At 45.4% G+C, this 20,305-nt stretch overlaps 3 protein-coding genes and 1 pseudogene across 7 annotated transcripts; 2 read left to right on the top strand and 2 right to left on the bottom strand.

Annotated features, from left to right (window-relative positions):
* LOC100842037 lies at window positions 1-6,671 on the top strand (annotated as a pseudogene).
* Window positions 6,672-6,849: 178 nt separating this feature from the next.
* On the bottom strand, window positions 6,850-9,559 carry LOC100824898 (DAR GTPase 3, chloroplastic). 5 transcript variants are annotated; one of them, XM_010233035.3, is made up of 9 exons: window positions 9,362-9,544; window positions 9,075-9,244; window positions 8,829-8,945; window positions 8,604-8,747; window positions 8,429-8,515; window positions 8,039-8,154; window positions 7,726-7,907; window positions 7,409-7,466; window positions 6,850-7,325 (listed from the first exon to the last, which is right to left on the bottom strand). In XM_010233035.3, exons 1-9 carry the CDS (start codon window positions 9,492-9,494, stop codon window positions 7,202-7,204), a joined length of 1,131 nt encoding a protein of 376 aa, XP_010231337.1. In that variant the 5' UTR covers window positions 9,495-9,544; the 3' UTR covers window positions 6,850-7,201. The 5 variants fall into 5 exon arrangements, with proteins under 5 accessions (XP_010231337.1, XP_014754718.1, XP_024314939.1 ...); XM_014899232.2 differs by having other exon boundaries at window positions 9,062-9,256; window positions 9,362-9,539; XM_024459171.1 differs by having other exon boundaries at window positions 9,062-9,240; window positions 9,362-9,539.
* A 2,112-nt stretch (window positions 9,560-11,671) lies between these two features.
* Window positions 11,672-16,537, top strand: LOC100841735 (amidophosphoribosyltransferase, chloroplastic). The gene is made up of 2 exons (XM_003568343.4): window positions 11,672-11,718; window positions 14,483-16,537. The coding sequence occupies exons 1-2, from the start codon at window positions 11,672-11,674 to the stop codon at window positions 16,311-16,313; spliced, it is 1,878 nt and encodes a 625-aa protein (XP_003568391.2). The 3' UTR covers window positions 16,314-16,537.
* Window positions 16,538-16,784: 247 nt separating this feature from the next.
* Window positions 16,785-20,097, bottom strand: LOC100841432 (protein NRT1/ PTR FAMILY 5.10-like). The gene is made up of 3 exons (XM_003568342.4): window positions 19,467-20,097; window positions 19,150-19,367; window positions 16,785-18,211 (listed from the first exon to the last, which is right to left on the bottom strand). The coding sequence occupies exons 1-3, from the start codon at window positions 19,555-19,557 to the stop codon at window positions 16,931-16,933; spliced, it is 1,590 nt and encodes a 529-aa protein (XP_003568390.1). The 5' UTR covers window positions 19,558-20,097; the 3' UTR covers window positions 16,785-16,930.
* Between the last annotated feature and the right edge of the window lie 208 nt (window positions 20,098-20,305).

Genomic DNA, 20,305 nt, shown 5'->3' with positions numbered 1-20,305 from the left:
GGCGGGGGTCCCTATTGCGCTGTTTCTGCTTTGGTAGAGTGGACTCCCTTACTCGCTTCCCCGCAACAACTGAAGACTCTCTGCCTTCCCTCGTCCCTCCTCTTCCCCAAATCCGTCAAATCCCCGCGAGAAGTTACAATCTCTGCGCCCCGCCGGTGCCTGGGGACCCGACTGATCCTCATCAGGTTCGTGATGACCGTTTTTCCCGCTCTGAGACCACTACCCATGTTCATTTTTTTATTTTATTTACGGACAAATGGGCATCGTCGTGAGTTGGCCCGTTTGTTTGGTTTCTGGCAGGCGCTTTACATGGATTGGAGTTGCTGGGATTACGCTGCGGCAAAACCCTCGTGCTGAGCTGATTCTTTTCTGCGTGGTTGGTTTGGTCTAGTTTGGTGGATTGGGTGGCCTTGTGGTTGTTTTTGGAGGAGGTGATCGGGGAATTTTGGAACATCGTGGAATTGAAGTGTCTAGATTGCTTTAGCTTTGTGGAAGATGAGAAAATATGGTACCAGTGCAAGGGAGGTGAGCAGCTGAATTAGCAATTACGCATAGAGGTGGGAATCAGGAATTTTGTTTAGAAAGGGGATGGGAGGCCTCTGCTCAAAGGTCTCGGCAGTAGACAAGTCGCCAAGTGATACCATGCTTGGCCGGAACCAGATAATCGATCATGAAACGGTGACATTGAAGGAGTTGAAGGAGGATAAGTTACCGATTCCTGAAGAGGCCACAGCGAAGCTTATCAAAGAGCGGCAACAGTCTTTCTCGTTCTTGGAGAGCGTTGTACCTGGCCTTGCTGGTTATAACGGTGCAGATGCCGGACAGACAGGCTCCAGGACACCACACCTTGCTCGGACACTGTCGCAAAAGGCTGGTTTGGGCAAGACAAAGGTTGGTACTAATTGCCCTTTGCTTTAATTCCTCGTAGATTATTAAGTTCAAAGTGTTTATTAAGTTCTTTGGCCTCATTCCCTTAACTGTTAGCTTTTCAAAGTGTTTATTAAGTAATTGGTTTATTAGATTGTACAATTGTAATGACGTAAGATGTTCCTGTTATGTTATATGAACAATCACTATATGTCAGGGGATAACCACTTTGTAGGTCTATATGTCTCTCTTGTTGAATTCGCAAATACTTATTCAGGGGAAAAAAATATTCAGGCTAGCTGTCTTACCAAGAACATATCTGTTTATTTTTTATTAGCACCCTCATAAAAAAAATTCAATATTACAGTACTTAGGCTATCATGTTATGATAATTATTTTGTAATAACTAGAAATAAATGCCAATTTGTTGATCTTTTCCTGTTATAAGGATCTCTTTTATTTAAATAATATACTCTTCTCTTTGCTCTTTTCCAGAGTCCAGAGTGTTAATTCCATGAGGGATTTGGCTGCTTAATGGTTGCTTGCTGTATTGATTATTGAAACAGGTTTCAGAAATGAGCTTGATGTTAGGTAGAGCAAGCACTGTCGGGCTTGGGAAGGCGGTGGAGGTTCTAGACACACTTGGTAGCAGCATGGCAAGTTTAAATACTAGCAGTGGTTTTGTATCAAGTGCTGCAGCAAAGGGAAACAAAATATCTATTTTGGCATTTGAAGTGGCAAATACTATAGTTAAGGGTTCCAATCTGATGCGTTCTCTGTCGAAGGCTAGCATAAAGCATATAAAAGAAGTGGTGCTTCACTCAGAAGGTGTCCAACACCTTGTATCGAAAGATATGGATGAACTACTTGAGATCGCAGCTGCTGACAAAAGGTTAGTGTTGAATCTACATTGTTTCATAGGTTCATAGGATGTAGCCTAAATTACTCATGCCCATGGCACATATTACCCCACTAGAACTGTATTCAGAGAACTGTAGCACACCTTCTTGTATTCTTGTCAAGTGATTAATTGTTTGATTCCAACAGGGAAGAGTTAGAAGTATTCTCAAAAGAGGTTATTCGCTTTGGAAACCGTTGCAAGGATCCTCAGTGGCACAACTTGGACCGCTACTTTGGAAAGTACAGTTTTTTTCTGTCTCTGCATTTAATAAAGTTTTTTTTTCAGGGTACTAAGCTGTGTTCTGCTGTTGAATTCTTAGGTTGGCATCAGAAAGAACTTCCCAGCATTACCTGAAACAAGATGCTGAGACAGTGATGCAGCAATTGATAATTTGTGTTCAGTATACAGCTGTAAGGACCACCACACTACTTTAGCATGGTAGTAGTAAGTCACTGCATTTTACACAGTGCCGTTTTGGACCTTTGGTTGCCTGAATTTTGCATATCTCTTAACTGTGCAAAAATAATTTAGCACTGAATCTTAGCTAGATAATCAATATACGGATGTAGAAATCTCTGGCCTATAGCTGAATTATTTTGATAGCAGAAATTTCTGTGGTGAGTGTTGTTTTTACGGCCAGTGCAAAAAACCATGCAATGTAATCCTTCCAGATCCAAATGTAAACCATCCAAGATTATACGCACTGTGCAGTCCAACATTTTAGTTTTGTCCATGAATAAATGAATAGGTCTCTAGAATTCTAAATTGTCGATATGGTTTTCGTACCAACAGATTCATCTTGAAATTAATAGTGATTGAAGATGGCAATCAAACTGGTACCTTGGAGACCATGTAAATGCCCAAAACGAGCTATACTTTTAAGGCTTTTGCTAGATGTGCATCTTTTGTACTTTTCGTGCTGTTCTGGTTAGTTAACTACATTAATTTTTCTGCATATTAATTATTAACTTTTGTTCACCTCTTTATGTTTTACTCCTCAGGAATTATATCATGAATTGCATGCATTGGATAGGTTTGAACAAGACTATCATCGTAAACATCAAGAACATGATGGCTTGAGTTCAACAGGTTAATTTTGTTTCTGATCTATTAAATTGTTTGATTTATCTAGCCTGGCTGCACTATAAGCTTAATTATATCATGAATTGCATACATTGGATAGGTTACTCCTGTTTTCTAGCTATTCAAGAAACATAATTGAAGTATTGCCACTTTTATGAATGAATAATTATGTACTCCCTCTGATCCATATTAATTGTCGAAATATTACTTGTATCTAGACACTTTTTAGGCATAGATACATCCATATTTGGGCAAATTTGAGACAATTAATATGGATCGGAGGGAGTATCATATTTCGTTTCTGAGATTCAAAGCATTCTGTGATTAGTATCCCTTTTTTTGTGTGCATAGAAGTAAAGAACAACATTTATGGTGCATCTCAAGGATTTGTGGGTACAACCTATTTTGCTAAAAAAGTTACCAGTCTACAAGGATAGATATTTATCATCAATCGTAGTTTTTAACGAACTAAAGGAAAACATCCGATTTTTTTTGCAGGTGACAGCCTGCATATACTAAAGCAGGAAGTGAAGAGCCAAAGTAAGCATGTTAAAAGTTTGAAAAAAAGGTCACTTTGGTCCAAGAATTTGGAAGAGGTCGGTAGTAGGTGGTTTCTTTATAAATCTGTTGCATTCAGAAATGCCGGCTCGTCTTTAAAACCCCATGCTACAAAGATACTTTTCTATGACTCTCATGCTTTCAAAAACTATGTTCACTTTGCAGGTGATTGAAAAGCTTGTAGACATCGTCCAATTCTTAGATCTGGAGATCTATAATGCTTTTGGTCGTGCTGGTATCGATCCTTATAGCTGCTGTCTAACAAGAGTGCATGTTGTTGCTAGTGCAGTTTGATTATGGTTATTTGAAAGAGTCATATATTTTCCTTGCCATAATTGATTTGACCCGAATATGTTTCAAGTCTGCCGGTTTTCTCATATTAAGTCCAGTAAAAAATAAATCATAAAGGGGTTGAATCTTTTACCTGGATAGATGACCCTTAATTTCCATGCATCTATCATAAGAATTAAACAGATAGTCATTGCTCATTTTTCTTCATTATTGACAGTCACCAGCACTGCATGGAACATGAATTCCATAAATAGAGCTCTAATCGAATTTAGCTAGCTTTTCATCCTTAGCCAAGCAAAGTTAATTGTTTATTATTCAGTTCTGTTAACAAGTCATGCTCTGAACTTAATCACACTTAGCAGGGGGGACAAGGTACATAAATCTTATCTGTTCATGAAATTGCGGCATTAAAAAATATGATCTGCCTAGTACACCCAGTGGCCAGTTCTATAATTCTATTCCTAGCAATTGCTATGGAGTGTGCAATGGTATTTGCAAAACCATGGCTTTCGTGCATGCATGAACACAAAACTTTAATTGTTTTATCTGTTAGTCTAAATTGCATACCTCAATAGGTAGTGTTATTGTAGTCCGATTCTTGTCAAAAGAATGTGATGTTATGACGAACCATCATTTATTGTGACAATGATTTAGAGGTTCCTGCTCCTATTAACTGTAGAGAGTGAAGAGCCACAAGAACCCTCCAAACGTCATTCGAGATTGGGACCAGCAGGCCTTGCACTGCATTATGCGAATATCATCAACCAGATTGATGCGCTTGTAAGTTAACACCATACTGGAAATCATATGTATTTATTAAGTTATCACATTAGCAGTCACAAATCTTGACATGTTGCCAGTACAAAGATGTATATTTCCTTTCTCTGCATGGTCCAAGTCCAAGTTTCTTAGAAAATAAGCTTATTTTCATCAGAAATTCAATTTGGCTCATTAGCTCCCTGGAACACATGCTCCCAGCTGGAGAAAACAATCTGTTTCTCGCCAAAATATTTCACAAAATGTCTTAGGCAAAAAAGGCAAATTTGGTCCTAAGAAGTACTTTTCAGAGCACTGTAATTTGTTATTTCTGTATACGACACAAAATTTCTCCTTGACATGAAAATTCACAGGTATATTGAAGACTCAAGCATATATATGCGTAATTTTCTTCAGAATTTTTAAAACATGCTAATGTTTTTTCGGTTTTACTGTTCATGCAGTGAACTCACACAATCTTCTTTGGTTTAGGAACCTAATAATATTTCTTTTCTTTTGTTCTTTTGATACATTATGAATTTAAAGTTGAAATTTGAAAGAGTACTATGCATTCTACACACCGCATCACCATCGTTTTTTTTCTTTTTGGGATTTTTCCACATGTTCAGTTGTTGATTTTCTGCCCAAACTGTGAGTTGATTGCATGAGTGCATCTCAAAGGGTGATTGCTTAGCATAACGACCAAACTCAATTGTGCTATGAAATATTAGCACAGCAACCACATGTGACAGCTCATGTTCATGTGGTGATACATCGTTTCATTTGAATTTCTTTTGATATGCCCCAAAAATGATTTTATCTGTTGGCAGGTTTCTCATTCAAGTTCTATTTCTGCAAACACGAGGGATAATTTGTACCAAGGTTTGCCGCCTACCATAAAATCCGCTCTTCGTTGTAAGCTGCAATCATTTGGAATCAAAGAAGAGGTATAGAATGCTTATATTTGCTGCTCAGTAAAGAGTCATGAATCACAATACCTTGCTGTGGAAATGTGGAATAGAATTACAATTCCATTCTGTGGTGATATATATGTTTAACACTGGAACATGTTTGCACTTGCAGTTTACAGTTTCTCAAATCAAAGCTGAAATGGAGAAAACTTTGCGATGGCTTGTCCCTGTTGCAAATAACACGACTAAGTGCTCTATTATCTCCTATGACCTGATTTTTAAAATTGCAAAAGCTACCACATGCCACTGAAGAATGTGATTATCTGTTATCAGGGCACACCACGGCTTTGGTTGGGTTGGAGAGTGGGCAAATACAAGGTTAGCATATGATTATAATATTTTGAAATAACCGATGAAACTATAATTTCTCAAGAGTGGGAACCTTTTTGTTCTATGCAGATCTGAGCTGAACTGCAAGCTATCGGGACAGATGGACTTGACCCGAATTGAGACACTGTATCATGCTGAGAAGGAAAAGACTGAAGCGCATATTCTTGAGCTTGTTGTGTGGCTTCATCATCTTATCAGTAGATCCAGAGCTGCTAATGGAGATGTAAGGTCTCCTATCAAATCTCCTGCCCGTTCACCAACACAAAAGGTACCTGCAATCAGGTTGCAGCTGGACCAACCAAACAATTCATCACCTGTTCTCACACCAGAGGATCAGGATATGCTAAGGTGTGTCAAGTACAGAAAATTCGTCCCTGGAATAAGCAAAAGTCAAGAATTGACACAAAGTCAAGGCACAACAAACAGAGCAGATTGTGCAAGAGCAATAGCCATTCTCCAACTAGTGGCAACATGAACGACTTGCTCCCAGTCAGGAGGTTGTCCATGCTTCCTGTCATAGATTTCGAGATTGATAGGACCAAAGCTCTGGATTTAATTGACAGGCTTGATGATATCACAATACGTTGAGGAATCAATTAGAAAGGAACATGAACCTGGAAATTGTGCAGTCATCTTTAACCCTCAAATCCAAAATCCACAACACTGGCTAGGATGTAAAAATCGGTGTTTATCTTTAGCAAGGCCACCCGTTTGAGGTGAAGAACATTGTAATCATATACTTCCTCCGACCCATATTACTTGTCTCAAATCTATGTTTAAAAGACATCTAAATACATATAATATTTCGACAAGTAATTCCAGCCGGAGTGAGTATCATGTTTTGAACCAAAAATGGAAATTGTTGTTAAAATATATATGTAATGTTTAATTGCTTGTACAAGAAATACAAGTTTTGAGGGAAAGTAGCAAGAGATGTGATATCTCTGCTGTGAATGTTCATCGCCAAAATATTTCCAGCTCCAGATGGATTGTACAGTGGTGTTTGGAACGTAGATGTAAGCTTCATCAAATTTCACCTCATAGCCAGCACCCTTTGGAAATGGGCCATCAAGAAACCATGAGGGGAGCATCTAATTGTGCAAGATTGAAATAAAGTTTTATTCCACACAATTATTCTGCAACAGCTTACAAATATGTAGACAAGTTAACCAATATGTCACATGCTTATACATATCAGCTCAGACCTCTAGACAGCCAAAAGGGTTATTTCTGATGTTTTGTCCGCTTGTCCTCTGGGGATATTAGCCACCCTACTGTCAATTCACTCTTCATCTGTCACACAGGTCAAGGTCCAGAGAAATTAATCTACAGTGGCGCAACAAAAGACATTGCGATCAATGTGTCCGTACTCCGCATCCATTGTTCATGTTGGAGGTCTCTCTAGGGCCACCCGATCAATGTGTTCGTACTCCGCATCCATTGTTCATGTTGGAGGTCTCTCTAGGGCCACCCAACCAAATCTGCCTTTCCGGAAGTCAGACAAGATGCGGAAAGCTGCTTGGCTGGTATCACCATTGAACAAGTGAAGGGAGAGCTTCGTGACAAACCTGCAAATGTTCGAGTATACTATCAGAACATCGCCTTGACTTCTGCTATCATTTAGAAATAACTGCAGAGTACTGAAGCATACATTTTACCACAGTCACTGTCTACATTGATCTTGTACCGCTTTCGGAATGCTTCTGAACCTATTTCACACAAACCATAAGAACCAGCTTTGACATTCATATCCGAGATAAAAGAGCACTCTTCAAGATAAAATGCTACTCCTTCCGATACATAGTAAGTGTCGGGGATTTAGTACAAAGTTAGTACAAATTTGTACTAAATCCCCGACACTTCTTATGGATCGGAGGGAGTAGATAGAAAATGCTTGATTTTGCAACTCAAAGCCTGCCCTACGATAAAAACATAATATGCTAATCATTAGAATGTTGGACCACTCACCCACTGCTGGATGTCTTAACAATAGCTGTACAAGAATCGCTGCCACATCATCAAAATCATATGACCTTTCCCCGATATCATCACATATAGCAAGCTTAAGCGCAGCTGTCTGATCGCTAATTCTCATTGGCAAAATTCCAGGCGAGTCTAACAGCTCTAGATCCTTCCCAAAACGAACCCACCTGTTTGGAGTTTCAAATGTAACAATCTTAATAGGGAAAAACGTCACATTATTTCCTACTAAGAAAAATAATGAGATGTGTAGACAATAACAAACGATATAAAATTACACGTATGCAGCTGAGCAACTCACTTCAGCTCTCTTGTGACACCTGGTCTAGGTGCAGCTGGACACATTCTTCGTTTTAGCAAGCGATTAATCAAGGAAGATTTGCCAACATTTGGATATCCAACTATTCCAGCTCGAACCTTTATACAAGATACAACAGAAACAATGAATACGGACCATATCATTCATTTCAAAAGGTATCTACCAAAAACTTATTTCAGCCTAAAAATAATTCATACTTCGTAGTTCGGAAAGTATGAGTGGAAAAATACTTTTATGATATAGTAATTTGGAAAGTAGAGCAATGCACCTTTTATTATGGGAAAGAAATCCAGAGTATACTAATTCGCATGTGTGGAGAAACCCAACTAAAGGAAGCAACAAAGGCAGCCAAGAAGAAATTAATCTGATTACCGGACGAGGAAGCAACCCCTTTTCTCTTCGCTTTGTGTTCACAGTAGATGCTACTGATTTTGCCATTCTGCCTAATTTCATTGTACCCTGACATAGAAGGGGAAAGTGATACACTATATTAGGGCATAACAGACCTAACCAATTGGCAATAGAAATGACCTAAGGGTCATCTTACCATGCCCAACTGCCCATTTGAGTACATAACCTTGATACCCTGACTAGAAAAGTAAGTAGCCCACGCATTTCTGTCCTCAGCCGACACCATGTCCTCACGGTTCATTACTATGATCCTTCTCCGGTTGCCTAACCAGGAATCCATCTGATCATTCAAAGCATGATTCAACACTATCCGAATATACGTCTTCCAGAAATAAACACTAGAAATCACCTAAACCATTACCTTAGGGTGGGTGGTGGCTAAAGGAATCCTAGCATCACGGACCTCAATGACAACATCCATAAGCTTCAACTGTCCTTTCAGTTCCTTCTCTGTTTTTGCAATATGACCAGGATACCACTGCAAGGTGCAGACAAAAATGAAAAACGATCATACTGAGCATTGACTAATTTTACAAGCTAGAACTACTATGACATCAAGCGTATGCGTACGGCCGTTAATTCACTAAAGCACACCTTATATATATACCTGCACTGGGCGCAGGGATCTGGTCCAGTACTGCAAATCAGCATCCAAGGTTTCCCAGAAAATGTCTTCTTTGGACTCCTCGTCTGCATATCGTGAGAGGCCTAACCTCTCCCGCTCGTACAAACCAAGGGCGGAGGACCAGGTAGGGCAAGGTAGGGCGACCGCACTACCTTGATTTTTGCCTCAGTTACGAATTGGCGAATATTAAGGAGATGAAACGGGGAGCTAAAGGGCGGGATCTGTTCGTGGGGTGACGGGAGCGAGAGAACCGAAGGGGAGATAGATACCTGCGGTGGAGGCGCTCGCACGAGGAGGAAGACGAGAGACGGAGCGAGGGAGCTGGGGCGCTGCTCGGCAGCGGGATGGGAAGGGAGGGGTGGCGGCGCTCGCTCGAAAAGGAAGACCAGCGACGGGGTTCATGTTTCCAAGTCTGTCTGAGCTCGTCCGAAGGCAGCTTCCGAATTCCACCTTATCTCTTCTCCACGGCCCCACCCCAAACCAACTATGCGGCGACGGTTCTCTTCTTTTCCCCTCTAGCGTCGCCGCAGCGCAACCACGGGCCGAACCTCGCATCTCTCTCTGCTATCTCTGCTAGTGATGCTGCCACCAGCAACCACCGTCCTCGACGGTCATCTCTTCCATCCTAAACTGTTCTTTCTCATTTTTTTCGTTGTTAATTTGACATGTTCAATCGACTGTGTTGGAGAAATTGCAGGAAAACTTCCATTATTACCCATAATGACTGAGCCTAATATAATCTCGGTTGATTAGTTTTTTTTTTCTAGAATAAAAATTGCAGTTTGGTTTATATGGTCTTTATCTATAAAATAATTGTCCATCGTGAAAATATTCAGTTCAGATCTTGTTGTTGATTAGAAAATTGGATTGGAATTGATGCATATGCTTTGAAATTAGGTAGGATTGGAATTTCCTCAATAAGAGGATTTTTTGCGCAATCAACGAGAGAATTTTGTGTTTGCGAATTCCACTCTTCAGTTCAAATGAACTTCATTACTATCCTGTAAAACTCTCTAAATACTCATCTTGTTTCAATAATGAAATTGGGGGCTAACTCCTTTTACTCGAAAAAACTCTTCACGATTCAAATTAGTACTACAACTATTTTGTTAAAGTTTTGGTTTCGATGTCATCATGTACAGTTTTTTATCCGTATTGTTGTTGTTCTCGATAACAATTAGAGTAAGGGGTGCCAATGTTCGATGGCACAAATGTGTATATAAAGGTATGGCGTGTACGCCGGCCTTATAGCGAAGGTTGCCGTACACTTGAAGAAGTTGACACGTCAATATTTTTTGAATAGGTTTGATCGACCCTGCGGGTACGACTTAGTCATATGTTAGGAAAGGCTTCGAGGGGGTTGTTAGCCAAGTGCTTGGGCCAAGGAGATCTTCCCAGGACATCTTTAGCGAGAAATTTGTCGGGGCCGCCTCGTACTTGGACCAAACGCGTCTTTCCAAGTATTGAGATTAGGATACCATCAGAACTCTAACCCAACACCTTCTCATTCGAGCCTGATCTAACCAAACTTAGCGCGGAGCCACGAAACTAGAGTCCCCCTAAAAGGCTTCCTCGAGGCCGGTTGACTTTTAGTCGAAAGCGGAGCTCGAGAGCGAACCTTAGAGGGAGCACTCTAGTCCTTTCCCCTTGAGTTTATTCAAGTTGAGAGTTAATGGTACATGCCTCCATGGGGGTATTTATAACTTAGGAGTCCATGACAAAAGACCATGGCTACCCTTGAGGGAGAGAGAAAAGTGGGGGCAAAGTGGTAAAAGTAGCTCCTTGGTTAACTTTTGTGTGCACCAAGTGGAAAAAATAGGGATTGGTCCATGGTCTACCATGGACCAAAAGTATCATCTCTACACCTTTCTTGCCCCCTATTCAAGATCATTCCATCTTTTGATCATGGCATGAGAGGCTTGACTTGTTAACTTGTCTTGATCATTGCCACGTAGGATTGACCATGCCATGTTGGCTTCTTGACCCATGTAGAGAAATGTTGACCTAGTCGTCGCCACGTAAGATTTATGGTCCGGTCCATATAAGGGTTTTATTTTACTACAACACGTATATTGTGCTAGATTTGCAAAAAGTGACCATACTTGGGCCAAAAGAACACCGCGGCTGGACCAAACACGGGGTTCACCTGGACATGTCAGACTTGAGCCAAATCCGATCAGTCCGACATTGAATGTTAATGCGTGGTGGGCCAACCCGGGCGAGACACAATGCTATACGAAAAGCTTAACCTGCGTGTACTAAAATGAATAGACGAACCTGGGCGGGACGATGCCGAGACCGATGGCATTGATTCCCAGACCCCTAAATCACGAGACTCGACTCGAGTTTTCGCTTCTTTTCCCATTTCACACCTTGTTTCCCACCCCCACCCCAAACCATCTATGTGGCGACGGTTCTCTCACTGGCCATGTCCTTCTCCCTCTAGTGCCACCACTGACAACAACCACAGTCCAACGTCGTTCCTTTTCCCTCCATGACCCTCGCATCTCTCTCTCTCTCTCCCCCGCTAGTGTTGCTGCCACAAGCAACCGCCGTCGTCGACAGTCATCTCTCCTAGCATGTCCCTCCCTCTCAGCGTGTGGGGCGCCAACAAGTACAGGAGCAGGTAGAAGGCGCCGCCAACAAAGGCCATTTGAGGGTCTCAGAGTCTTCCCTGGCCCCCTCGAGTCTAACCTCTCCCCGTTCCTCCGACCTGGTGACCAGGGTGCCAAAGATCTATGGATGTGTCCATATATCAAGTGACTGCTTTTTAAGCAAAAAATTTCTTCTTAGTCGATAGTATCAGAACCACTCCCTTCTCATTTGTTATGAATCTTAAAGAACAATGTAGATCCAATGGCTGAACAATCAACTTATCACTAACTAAAGTCATGTGACTTAGATATAGCAAAACTGAATATCTATTTTTTAAGTATGTAAGTATGTAGATGTTTCAGGAAACCAAAAATAAAAAAAATCTATAACTATAAATTTACTCTTGTAAAGAACTAATTTGATAATTCACCTCCATTTATTTTATCATTCCATAAAACAATGGATTATTAGAAAGATATATAGCATTAAGATTATTACTCATTTAACAGTCTATACTTATATGCAATGTGACATTGTACTTGCATGAGTCCAGATATTATAACCTTCTTGCGAGCATTTCAAATATCAAAGTGGATCCCAAAAAACAAGAGAAAATTCAACCATACAAATATTGAATGTAAAAAACAAAACATTATATAATAATTATTAAAAAAAAATACAAATTAAAAACATTAGAATGCATTTTTGCAATCATAAAATAAACATTGAATGTTATATGTCTGATATACGAATTCGCCCTACCTCATCGTATTTTTGTGCCGCCCTTGTTACAAACCCAGAAACGTCTCACCAGCAAGCTAGTAAGATAATGAAAGCAATGCAAAGTCATGGTAATACAATTTCCCCATTCCGAATGTTAAAATTTCTATGAACAGTGTCCCTTCAGTGCAAGTCATTTCAAATTTGAATCTCTGATTTACATCAGGAAGCGATTCCACAAGACAGGAGTAGCGTACCACCGGAGGTGTCGTTGAAGTCGCCTTGCCATCGCCACCCGCATGGGCGGGCCCAGGATTTCCAGCATTGGTATTCAAAATCTTATAGTGTACAAAAAAATTGACACCCAAAAGTCTATATTTTGGCATATATATAAAAGATATAGAGCAGAAACATCCCTGAATGAGCATAATGTAACATCATAGTGCGCAGGTTCGGGAGAGGATGATGGGCAGTGGGGTAGGGCGGCCACCCGACTGGAAGCGGAGCGGCGGTGCGGCCAGCCGGCTGAGGAGGGGGCGAGCGGCGAGGAGCGAAGGAGCGGGGAGTGTCAGAAGGGTTCGTCCGGCCACCACCAGCCATGAGTGTATCCATCGATTAGGGAAAATTTCTATCTAGATGAATCATTGGACCACTGGGCCGATGGGGGAGGGTCGAGGCAGCCAAGAACTAGGTTGGTTTACTTAGTCTTGGCTGAATTACTTCAGTGCCTTTCATTTTCGTTTTTTCCTTATGTGTATAAACAACATACACTATATATACTTAGTTTTTTCGCGAAAATAATTGGTATTCAGTTGAACACCTTTGCATAAAGGTGGCCTCGCCCATGGCCACCCGTTGAAGTTGCAGGAGTCGCAGGGAGGGACGCGCAGGGGAGGTGTGTTGTGGACGGCTGTGCTGGAAGGAGCAGCAGAGAGGAGGCGCGTCGGGAGGAGCATGAGAGCTGCGAGGTGGAACAAGGGCGGAGAGAGGATCGAGGTTGAGCTGAGTTGAGATCGGGATGTTGGTGCGCACTGCACGGCGAGGTAGAGATTGGGGCTTGGCTGCCATAAACTTTACCTTTCTCATTTTCTTTTTGTTCAATAAATACATTTTACAAAATTATTGCGTTTAGGTTGTCCTGAGTTTTTGCTAAACTTCGTTCTTAAATGTAAGAAGTCATATCTTTTTCCATCAGGATGTCCTCCTGCTTCATCGTTCGCGACATCGAGTGAACGACATGGGCGCCGCCGCCATTCTGTGTTGAGTGGGTCCAAGTCAACATGACATGTATCAAAGTGCCACACTAGCTGGTCAAAATGCCAAAACACACATAGGACTTGTAATAAATCACTAAACATATTTTAGGAAATCAAACATGCATTTTCAAAGATGTAGCACTAAGTTGACATATTTAAAAAAATAAAAATAGAACCACTTTGCGTAGAACTTTTTTACCCATCGGCCATTTCTAGTAGAAATTATGAATTGCTGTAATCGCTCTTTCTATTTTCTACATAGTAGAATATAATGGCTCTTTCTTACAATACAATAGTTTCTTACAGGAGTGAAACAAAACCAAAGAAAAAGAAAAAGGAATAACGTTTGACAAAATGATCAATTGCATTTTACTCTACCTTTTTTTTATCCTTTTTCTTCCTCACATCTTTATCCTTGTGTTAAAACGGTTACTTCCAACTTTTTACTTCACCTCAGCCAAAAAGCAAAAAGCAAGAGAGAATATAATTTACCATTATTTACGCTTTGACGGAGATGCCTTCATAGCTCAGCGCTAATGACAACAACACTGACCACGGAAAAAATATGGTTTTGCTCGGGGAATCACTGTTTTTTCTTGACGTCAAGGTCTATGATGCTGGCTGATAGCTATAACCTCAGCGTTCGAATGGGTACTGCCGACCAAACGAACCAGATTTGGTTACAAATTTGAACTTTTCAACTCACTACTGAATTTAGAAATGGACCATACGGCGCCATCTTGACCTGCAGGTCCCACCACTCGTGGACTGCGACTGACTTGTGTGCCCTCCGTTGCCTTTGTATACCGACCCGCGTAGGTATACACGATACCGACCGCACCGGATACTGCTTGACTGCTTCGCATCCTGCGGTGGGCACGAACCGACAGACCAAAACCTCTTTAAAATCCGGGCCCTTGACCAGCACTCGGAGGGGCATCGCCCCCCATTCCCCAAGCCCTCGCCGCCGCCGCCGCCGCCGCCAGCTATCCCCTCCCCGCCTCGGCTCAGCCCCTCATCAATCGGAATGGCCGCCGCCGCCCCGTCCACTTCGCGCCTCCTCCATCACCACCAGACTACCACGGGCTACAAGCGTCAGCAGCAGCGACTGAGGTACTCCGCCAATCCGTCTCATTTGGCTCTGCGCCGCCACTCCAGCTGCCGCCTGTCCCCGGCCGGGGCGCTCCTGCCCGACCGCGTGACCCCGTTCTCTTACGGAGGGGACGACGAATCTGACGACCACCCGCGGGAGGAGTGCGGCCTGGTGGGGATCGTGGGCGACCCGGACGCCGCGTCGCTCTGCTACCTGGGCCTGCAGAAGCTGCAGCACCGCGGGGAGGAAGGCGCCGGGATCGTCGCCGTGGGGGGAGACGGCAAGCTCAAGTCCGTGACCGGCCTGGGGCTCGTCGCCGATGTCTTCGGCGACCCGTCCAGGCTCGCGTCGCTCCCCGGCCCCGCCGCAATCGGGCACGTGCGCTACTCCACCGCCGGCGCCGCTGCGTCCCTGCGGAACGTGCAGCCGTTCCTGGCCGGCTACCGCTTCGGGCAGGTCGCCGTGGCGCACAACGGCAACCTCGTCAACTACCAGGCGCTGCGCAACAAGCTGGAGGCGCGGGGCTCCATCTTCAACACGACCTCGGACACGGAGGTCATCCTCCACCTCATCGCGACGTCGCTCTCGCGGCCGCTGCTCGCTCGCATCTGCGACGCCTGCGAGCGCCTTGCCGGGGCCTACTCGCTCCTGTTCCTCACGGCCGACAAGCTGTTCGCCGTGCGCGACCCGCACGGGTTCCGCCCGCTGGTGCTCGGCCGCCGCCCCAACGGCGCCGTCGCCTTCGCGTCCGAGACCTGCGCGCTGGACCTCATCGACGCGACCTACGAGCGCGAGGTGGAGCCCGGGGAGGTGGTCATGGTCGACCGCCGCGACATGTCCGTGTCCTCGGCCTGCCTCGTGCCGCGCCTCCCACGCCGGGCCTGCGTCTTCGAGCACATCTACTTCTCGCTCCCCAACTCCGTCGTGTTCTCGCACGACGTCCACGAGCGCCGCACCGCCTTCGGCCGCGCCCTCGCGGAGGAGTCCCCCGTACCGGACGCGGACGTGGTTATCCCGGTGCCCGACTCCGGCTTCTACGCTGCGCTCGGGTTCTCCCGCGAGTCAGGGCTGGAGTTCCAGCAGGGCCTGATCCGGTGGCACTACAGCGGCCGCAGCTTCATCCAGCCGACGCAGGCCATCCGCGACCTCGCTGTGAAGCTCAAGCTGGCCCCCGTGCACGGCGTGATCCGGGGCAAGAGCGTGGTGGTGGTGGACGACTCCCTGGTGCGCGGCACCACGTCGAGCAAGATCGTGCGGCTGCTCCGCGAAGCCGGCGCGCGCGAGGTGCACATGCGCATCGCGAGCCCGCCGGTGGTGGGGTCGTGCCTGTACGGCATCGACACGCCCAGCGACGGCGAGCTGATCTCGAACCGGATGGACCTGGAGGGTGTGCGCCAGGAGATCGGCAGCGACTCCCTCGCCTTCCTCTCGCTCGACAAGCTGCACGGCATCTACGGCGCCGAGGCGGGTGACTACTGCGACGCGTGCTTCTCGCGCAAGTACCCCGTGCTGCCCACGCTGCCGGAGCCGACCTCCGAATTCGAGGAGGAAGAGTGACTGGTGGCGAGCAGGTGAGCTCTGCTTTACCCAGCTCCTCTGCATCTGTTGTTGTAACGTTAGGCTGCTATCAGTATCAAGTTTTGGATGTGCTTGGAAACTTTGTGTGCCTGCAAGGCTGCAACTTTTATTTTGTCACGTGTTCCGTCCCTGGTTTTCGTACTGATACAGTACAGGTTACTCCAGTTTTAGACATGATAAAAAGCGTCATCTTCTTTGTGTCACCACTGTTCATTCTCGCACGTTTATGCTGAATGCTGCACCAAACAACAGGGAAAGCTTGCCAAGTTTGCAATGACTGAAACAAGCCAGTACAGTTGAATCCATTTGTAAAACTTTTCCACCCATTTCCCCCGTAAAAAATTGTAATCAGGCAAGTGCGACGAACATTTTCTAACGCTGCTAACCAGGAATTTCAAGCTTTCGGCTACCACTTCCAAGTGGAAAGCTTCCATCAAAAACCCAAGAATCAAGCTTTCAGTCAAGTTTATATGCTTGCGATTACCCTTATGTGCCCATTTTCTCTCGAATGCTAATCTCAACATTTGCGCCCATAATCAGCACCTGGATGAATTGTCGCATAGTTGGTAAGTATAAACCTTCGACCAATGTACGTATCAATGAACATCGACATTCTTTCGATTGTAAACGTAAGACGATGAGAAGTAAAGGTAAGCAAGAAGCTCCAGCGCGGTCAGCGCACCAAGAAGCAGGTAGAAGTAATCGAGATGGCCCAGGTTGAGGTTGTCGGCGAACCAGCTCGTCCCACCATCCCTCTTCGTCACGCCGTCAATGACTGAAATCAGGAAGCTGCTCATGAAGCTGCCGACGCCGACGACGCTCAGGTAGAGCGCGAGCCCGAGGCTCTTAAGCGCACCGGGCATCTGGTCGTAGAAGAACTCCTGCATGCCGACCATGGTGAACACGTCTGCCGCGCCCAGGAGCACGTACTGTGGCACGATCCACCACAGGCTCATGGGGACAACCGCGTCTGGCTGATCCACGATGCCAGCGTCCCTCACTGTGTTCAACCGTGTCATCTCCACCAGCGCGGCGACCACCAGTGCGGCCAGGGCTAGCGCCATGCCCGTGCCGATCCTCTGGAGCATGGTGATGCCCGAGGCGGCGCCGGTGAACCTTCGTGCCACGGGCACCAGGACGCGGTCGTACAACACGACGCAGGTAATCATGCTGATGCCCATGAAGCATTGCAACGCCGCGGGGGGTACCTGGAACGACGACGACCCGACCCTTCGGTCCAAAGTGGCCGCCTGCTTGGTGAACAACGTCGGCGGCTGCGCGAACACCACGCCATAGGGCAGGCATGTGGCCCATATCGGGAACAGCTTCGCCATGCTCCTCACCTCTTCCAAAATCACAATGTTGTGCTCTGCTAACGCGCCACCTTCTGTCGACCTCCTCTGCCTCCATGCATTTAAGACCACGGCGGCGCAGGCGAAGATGCTGGCGCCCTGGCCATTGCTTGAGTCGTAGAACCGGTATGTCTTGGTACCAAACAAGAATACGGCGAGTGCCAGCATCATGACCAAGCACGGCACGCCGAAGCCAACGCCCCAACTGACGTTGTCCTGGATGTAGCTCATGAGCGCGATTGTGACGGTCGCACTTGCGCAGATCCCAAAGTACCACCAGTTGAAGAAGGAGCTCCGAGACGACGATTCTCTGGGATCCATCGTGTCGAACTGGTCGGCGCCGAAGGCCTGCACGCAGGGCTTGTGTCCGCTCTGCGCGACGGCCACCAGGTAGAGCGAGACGTAGAAGAAGGCCGTCTGGAGAGAGCTGGAAGACGAGCATGCTCGCTGACCTCCGGCGGAGAGGGTGCACTGTTGTGTCTGAGGTGCTGAGAACATGGACGAGAGCGCCAGCATCCCTAGACCCTGCAGATTTGTCAGCTTGATCAGAAGAATGGAAACTAGCATTACTCTTGGTAAAGATGTAGTTGTACGCTCAACTGAACTGCATTCACGCTTTAGGCCGTATTTCAAGCACAAATCATACATGAATTTTGGGCCAGTCGATGCAATTCCTCCAAAATCACTAATGAGAACTTCATTTTTCCGAACAGAGAGCTTAACAATGCTACTTCCCGCGGAACAAAGTTGGATCGACACTAACCGTAAGCTTACAATTTGTACTCGTTGTTTGGATCATCTGTACTGATTGCAAGACCATGGTAGATTACCTTGCTGAACTACATTGCTCCTCTAATCTACCTGAAGATGACTGAACAGTTTTGCTCTTCGCGATAACCTGTCTAATTGATTTCAATTCTAAATCAGTTTTTGTTAGCATTAAATCTGTGTATGGAAATTGGGGATTGACTAGCCATACGAGGTTTTGCACTTTTGCTATTCCACGATCGACTGACGATGAACATAACGGTTTTTGTTACCATTGATCTGTATACTTACGCACACAGAACGTATGGCTAAAGCCTCCCTGCAGGTATGACGTGCTTGGCGTGTCGGAAACCGTCCCGATTGAAACATCTCTATCAACGCGGAATATGAAAACTATTTACATCTGCTGTACTTCCTCCGTTCCTAAATACTTGTCGTGGTTTTAGTGCAAATTTACACTAAAAGCACGATAAGTATTTAGGAACGGAGGGATCACTGATCAACAGAATACTTATACTGAACGGCTCCATGCGCGCCACTCGTGCGGAATTCTCAAATCAGTAAACTCCCTATCCTGAAGACCGCAGGGAGCCAGAGAAACTGATTGAACGGGAGAAAAGAAAACGAAAAGGAGCACACTGCTGCTTGACATGATATCGATGTGTTAGAGAGTTTAGCTAGCTTAAAGCTTATACCACGATGTAGAGCACGGAGGAGGCGACGATGGTGCGGTACCGGCCAAGCCACGAGTCGGCGACGGCGGCGCCGAGCAGCGGCAGCATCGACGAGGCGCCCGACCACGCGTTGACGCCGGCCGCCGCCGCGGCCGTGCTCTCCCCGAGCGGGCCGGTGAGGTAGCTGATGAGGTTGCCCGAGATGCCGTAGTACGCGAAACGCTCCGCCACCTCCACCCCTTGTGTAAGTAATTTCCACCCGCAATTTAGCCCCGGAATTTGCAAATTAAGTCGAGCGAACAAAGTTAAAAGAGCAGCAAAGATCATGGAAGGCTTACAGATTATGAACATAGCGGACTTCCAGCCGCCGCTGACGGGGCGGCGATCGGAGCCGGCGCCGGGGAGGAGAGGCTCGAAGTCTGACGCCATGGCTTGCTGCTCCCGGGGCGCTGAACAGCAGAGCAGGCAATGACTTGAAATCCTCGAGGAGGTGACCCCTCGTCCTTATTATACGTACGGCGATTAGCGGGTGGGATCGCGGCAAGGAGGTGGACAGTACAGGCGGTGCCGTGGTTGTTGGTCTTTTCGACGCTGCCCCGGTGATTTCTACTGTCTACGGGCGCTTGGTCACTTGGACTTTTGAATCTCATCAGAGTGAGTAGTAGTAATAGCTGTTGTGTTAAAATAACGATGCATGGCAATTATGACGAAATAGTATAATTGTTCAGTTTTGCCTGCAAAGCTAGTGGCGAATTTTTTAAGCATGACTTTCAGAGAGGGCAAGGTTTGTCCCAGCTGTCTGACAAGCCACAACCAAGCTATTGGATCCATGCGCTTTACAAGAATCTATATGTTAAATTGCTGTCAAAAAAAAAATCTACTACAGTATATGCTAGCCTCTTGTTTCTTGCTCTTGGATCCAACTTGTCCAGCATAACAGTTTCTAAAGCCCTATGCTAAACGTTTAATAAACGAGTTCAGCCTAACGAGTTTCTAAACCCTTATGTTTAAGACGGAGTAAAAAGTTAGCCCCGCGACAGGACCGGTTGACACGTCCTTTTGCTTCTTCGATGATCATGCCTGCGTTCAATCGGCTAACAGTGAACAATCCAACTCTTGTTAGATGGTCTTTTAGGGATTGCATTTCGATTGTTGTTTGGATTATTAGAGGGACAGC

The sequence above is a fragment of the Brachypodium distachyon genome, chromosome 2, assembly GCF_000005505.3.
Source record: "Brachypodium distachyon strain Bd21 chromosome 2, Brachypodium_distachyon_v3.0, whole genome shotgun sequence".
Lineage (NCBI taxonomy): Eukaryota > Viridiplantae > Streptophyta > Magnoliopsida > Poales > Poaceae > Brachypodium > Brachypodium distachyon.
This window is presented reverse-complemented; position numbering and strand designations above follow the sequence as displayed.

Coding starts and splice junctions, on each gene's coding strand:
- LOC100841432 (XM_003568342.4), bottom strand. CDS start 19,557: ATGGCGTCAGACTTCGAGCCTCTCCTCCCCGGCGCCGGCTCCGATCGC. Junction 19,368..19,466: donor GTCCGCTATGTTCATAATCT/GTAAGCCTTCCA, acceptor TACTTACACAAG/GGGTGGAGGTGGCGGAGCGT. Junction 18,212..19,149: donor CCTCCGTGCTCTACATCGTG/GTATAAGCTTTA, acceptor ACAAATCTGCAG/GGTCTAGGGATGCTGGCGCT.
- LOC100824898 (XM_010233035.3), bottom strand. CDS start 9,494: ATGAACCCCGTCGCTGGTCTTCCTTTTCGAGCGAGCGCCGCCACCCCT. Junction 8,748..8,828: donor TAGCCACCACCCACCCTAAG/GTAATGGTTTAG, acceptor TTGAATGATCAG/ATGGATTCCTGGTTAGGCAA. Junction 8,155..8,428: donor AGGGGTTGCTTCCTCGTCCG/GTAATCAGATTA, acceptor TCTTGTATAAAG/GTTCGAGCTGGAATAGTTGG.
- LOC100841735 (XM_003568343.4), top strand. CDS start 11,672: ATGTCCCTCCCTCTCAGCGTGTGGGGCGCCAACAAGTACAGGAGCAG. Junction 11,719..14,482: donor GCCAACAAGTACAGGAGCAG/GTAGAAGGCGCC, acceptor CGACCCGCGTAG/GTATACACGATACCGACCGC.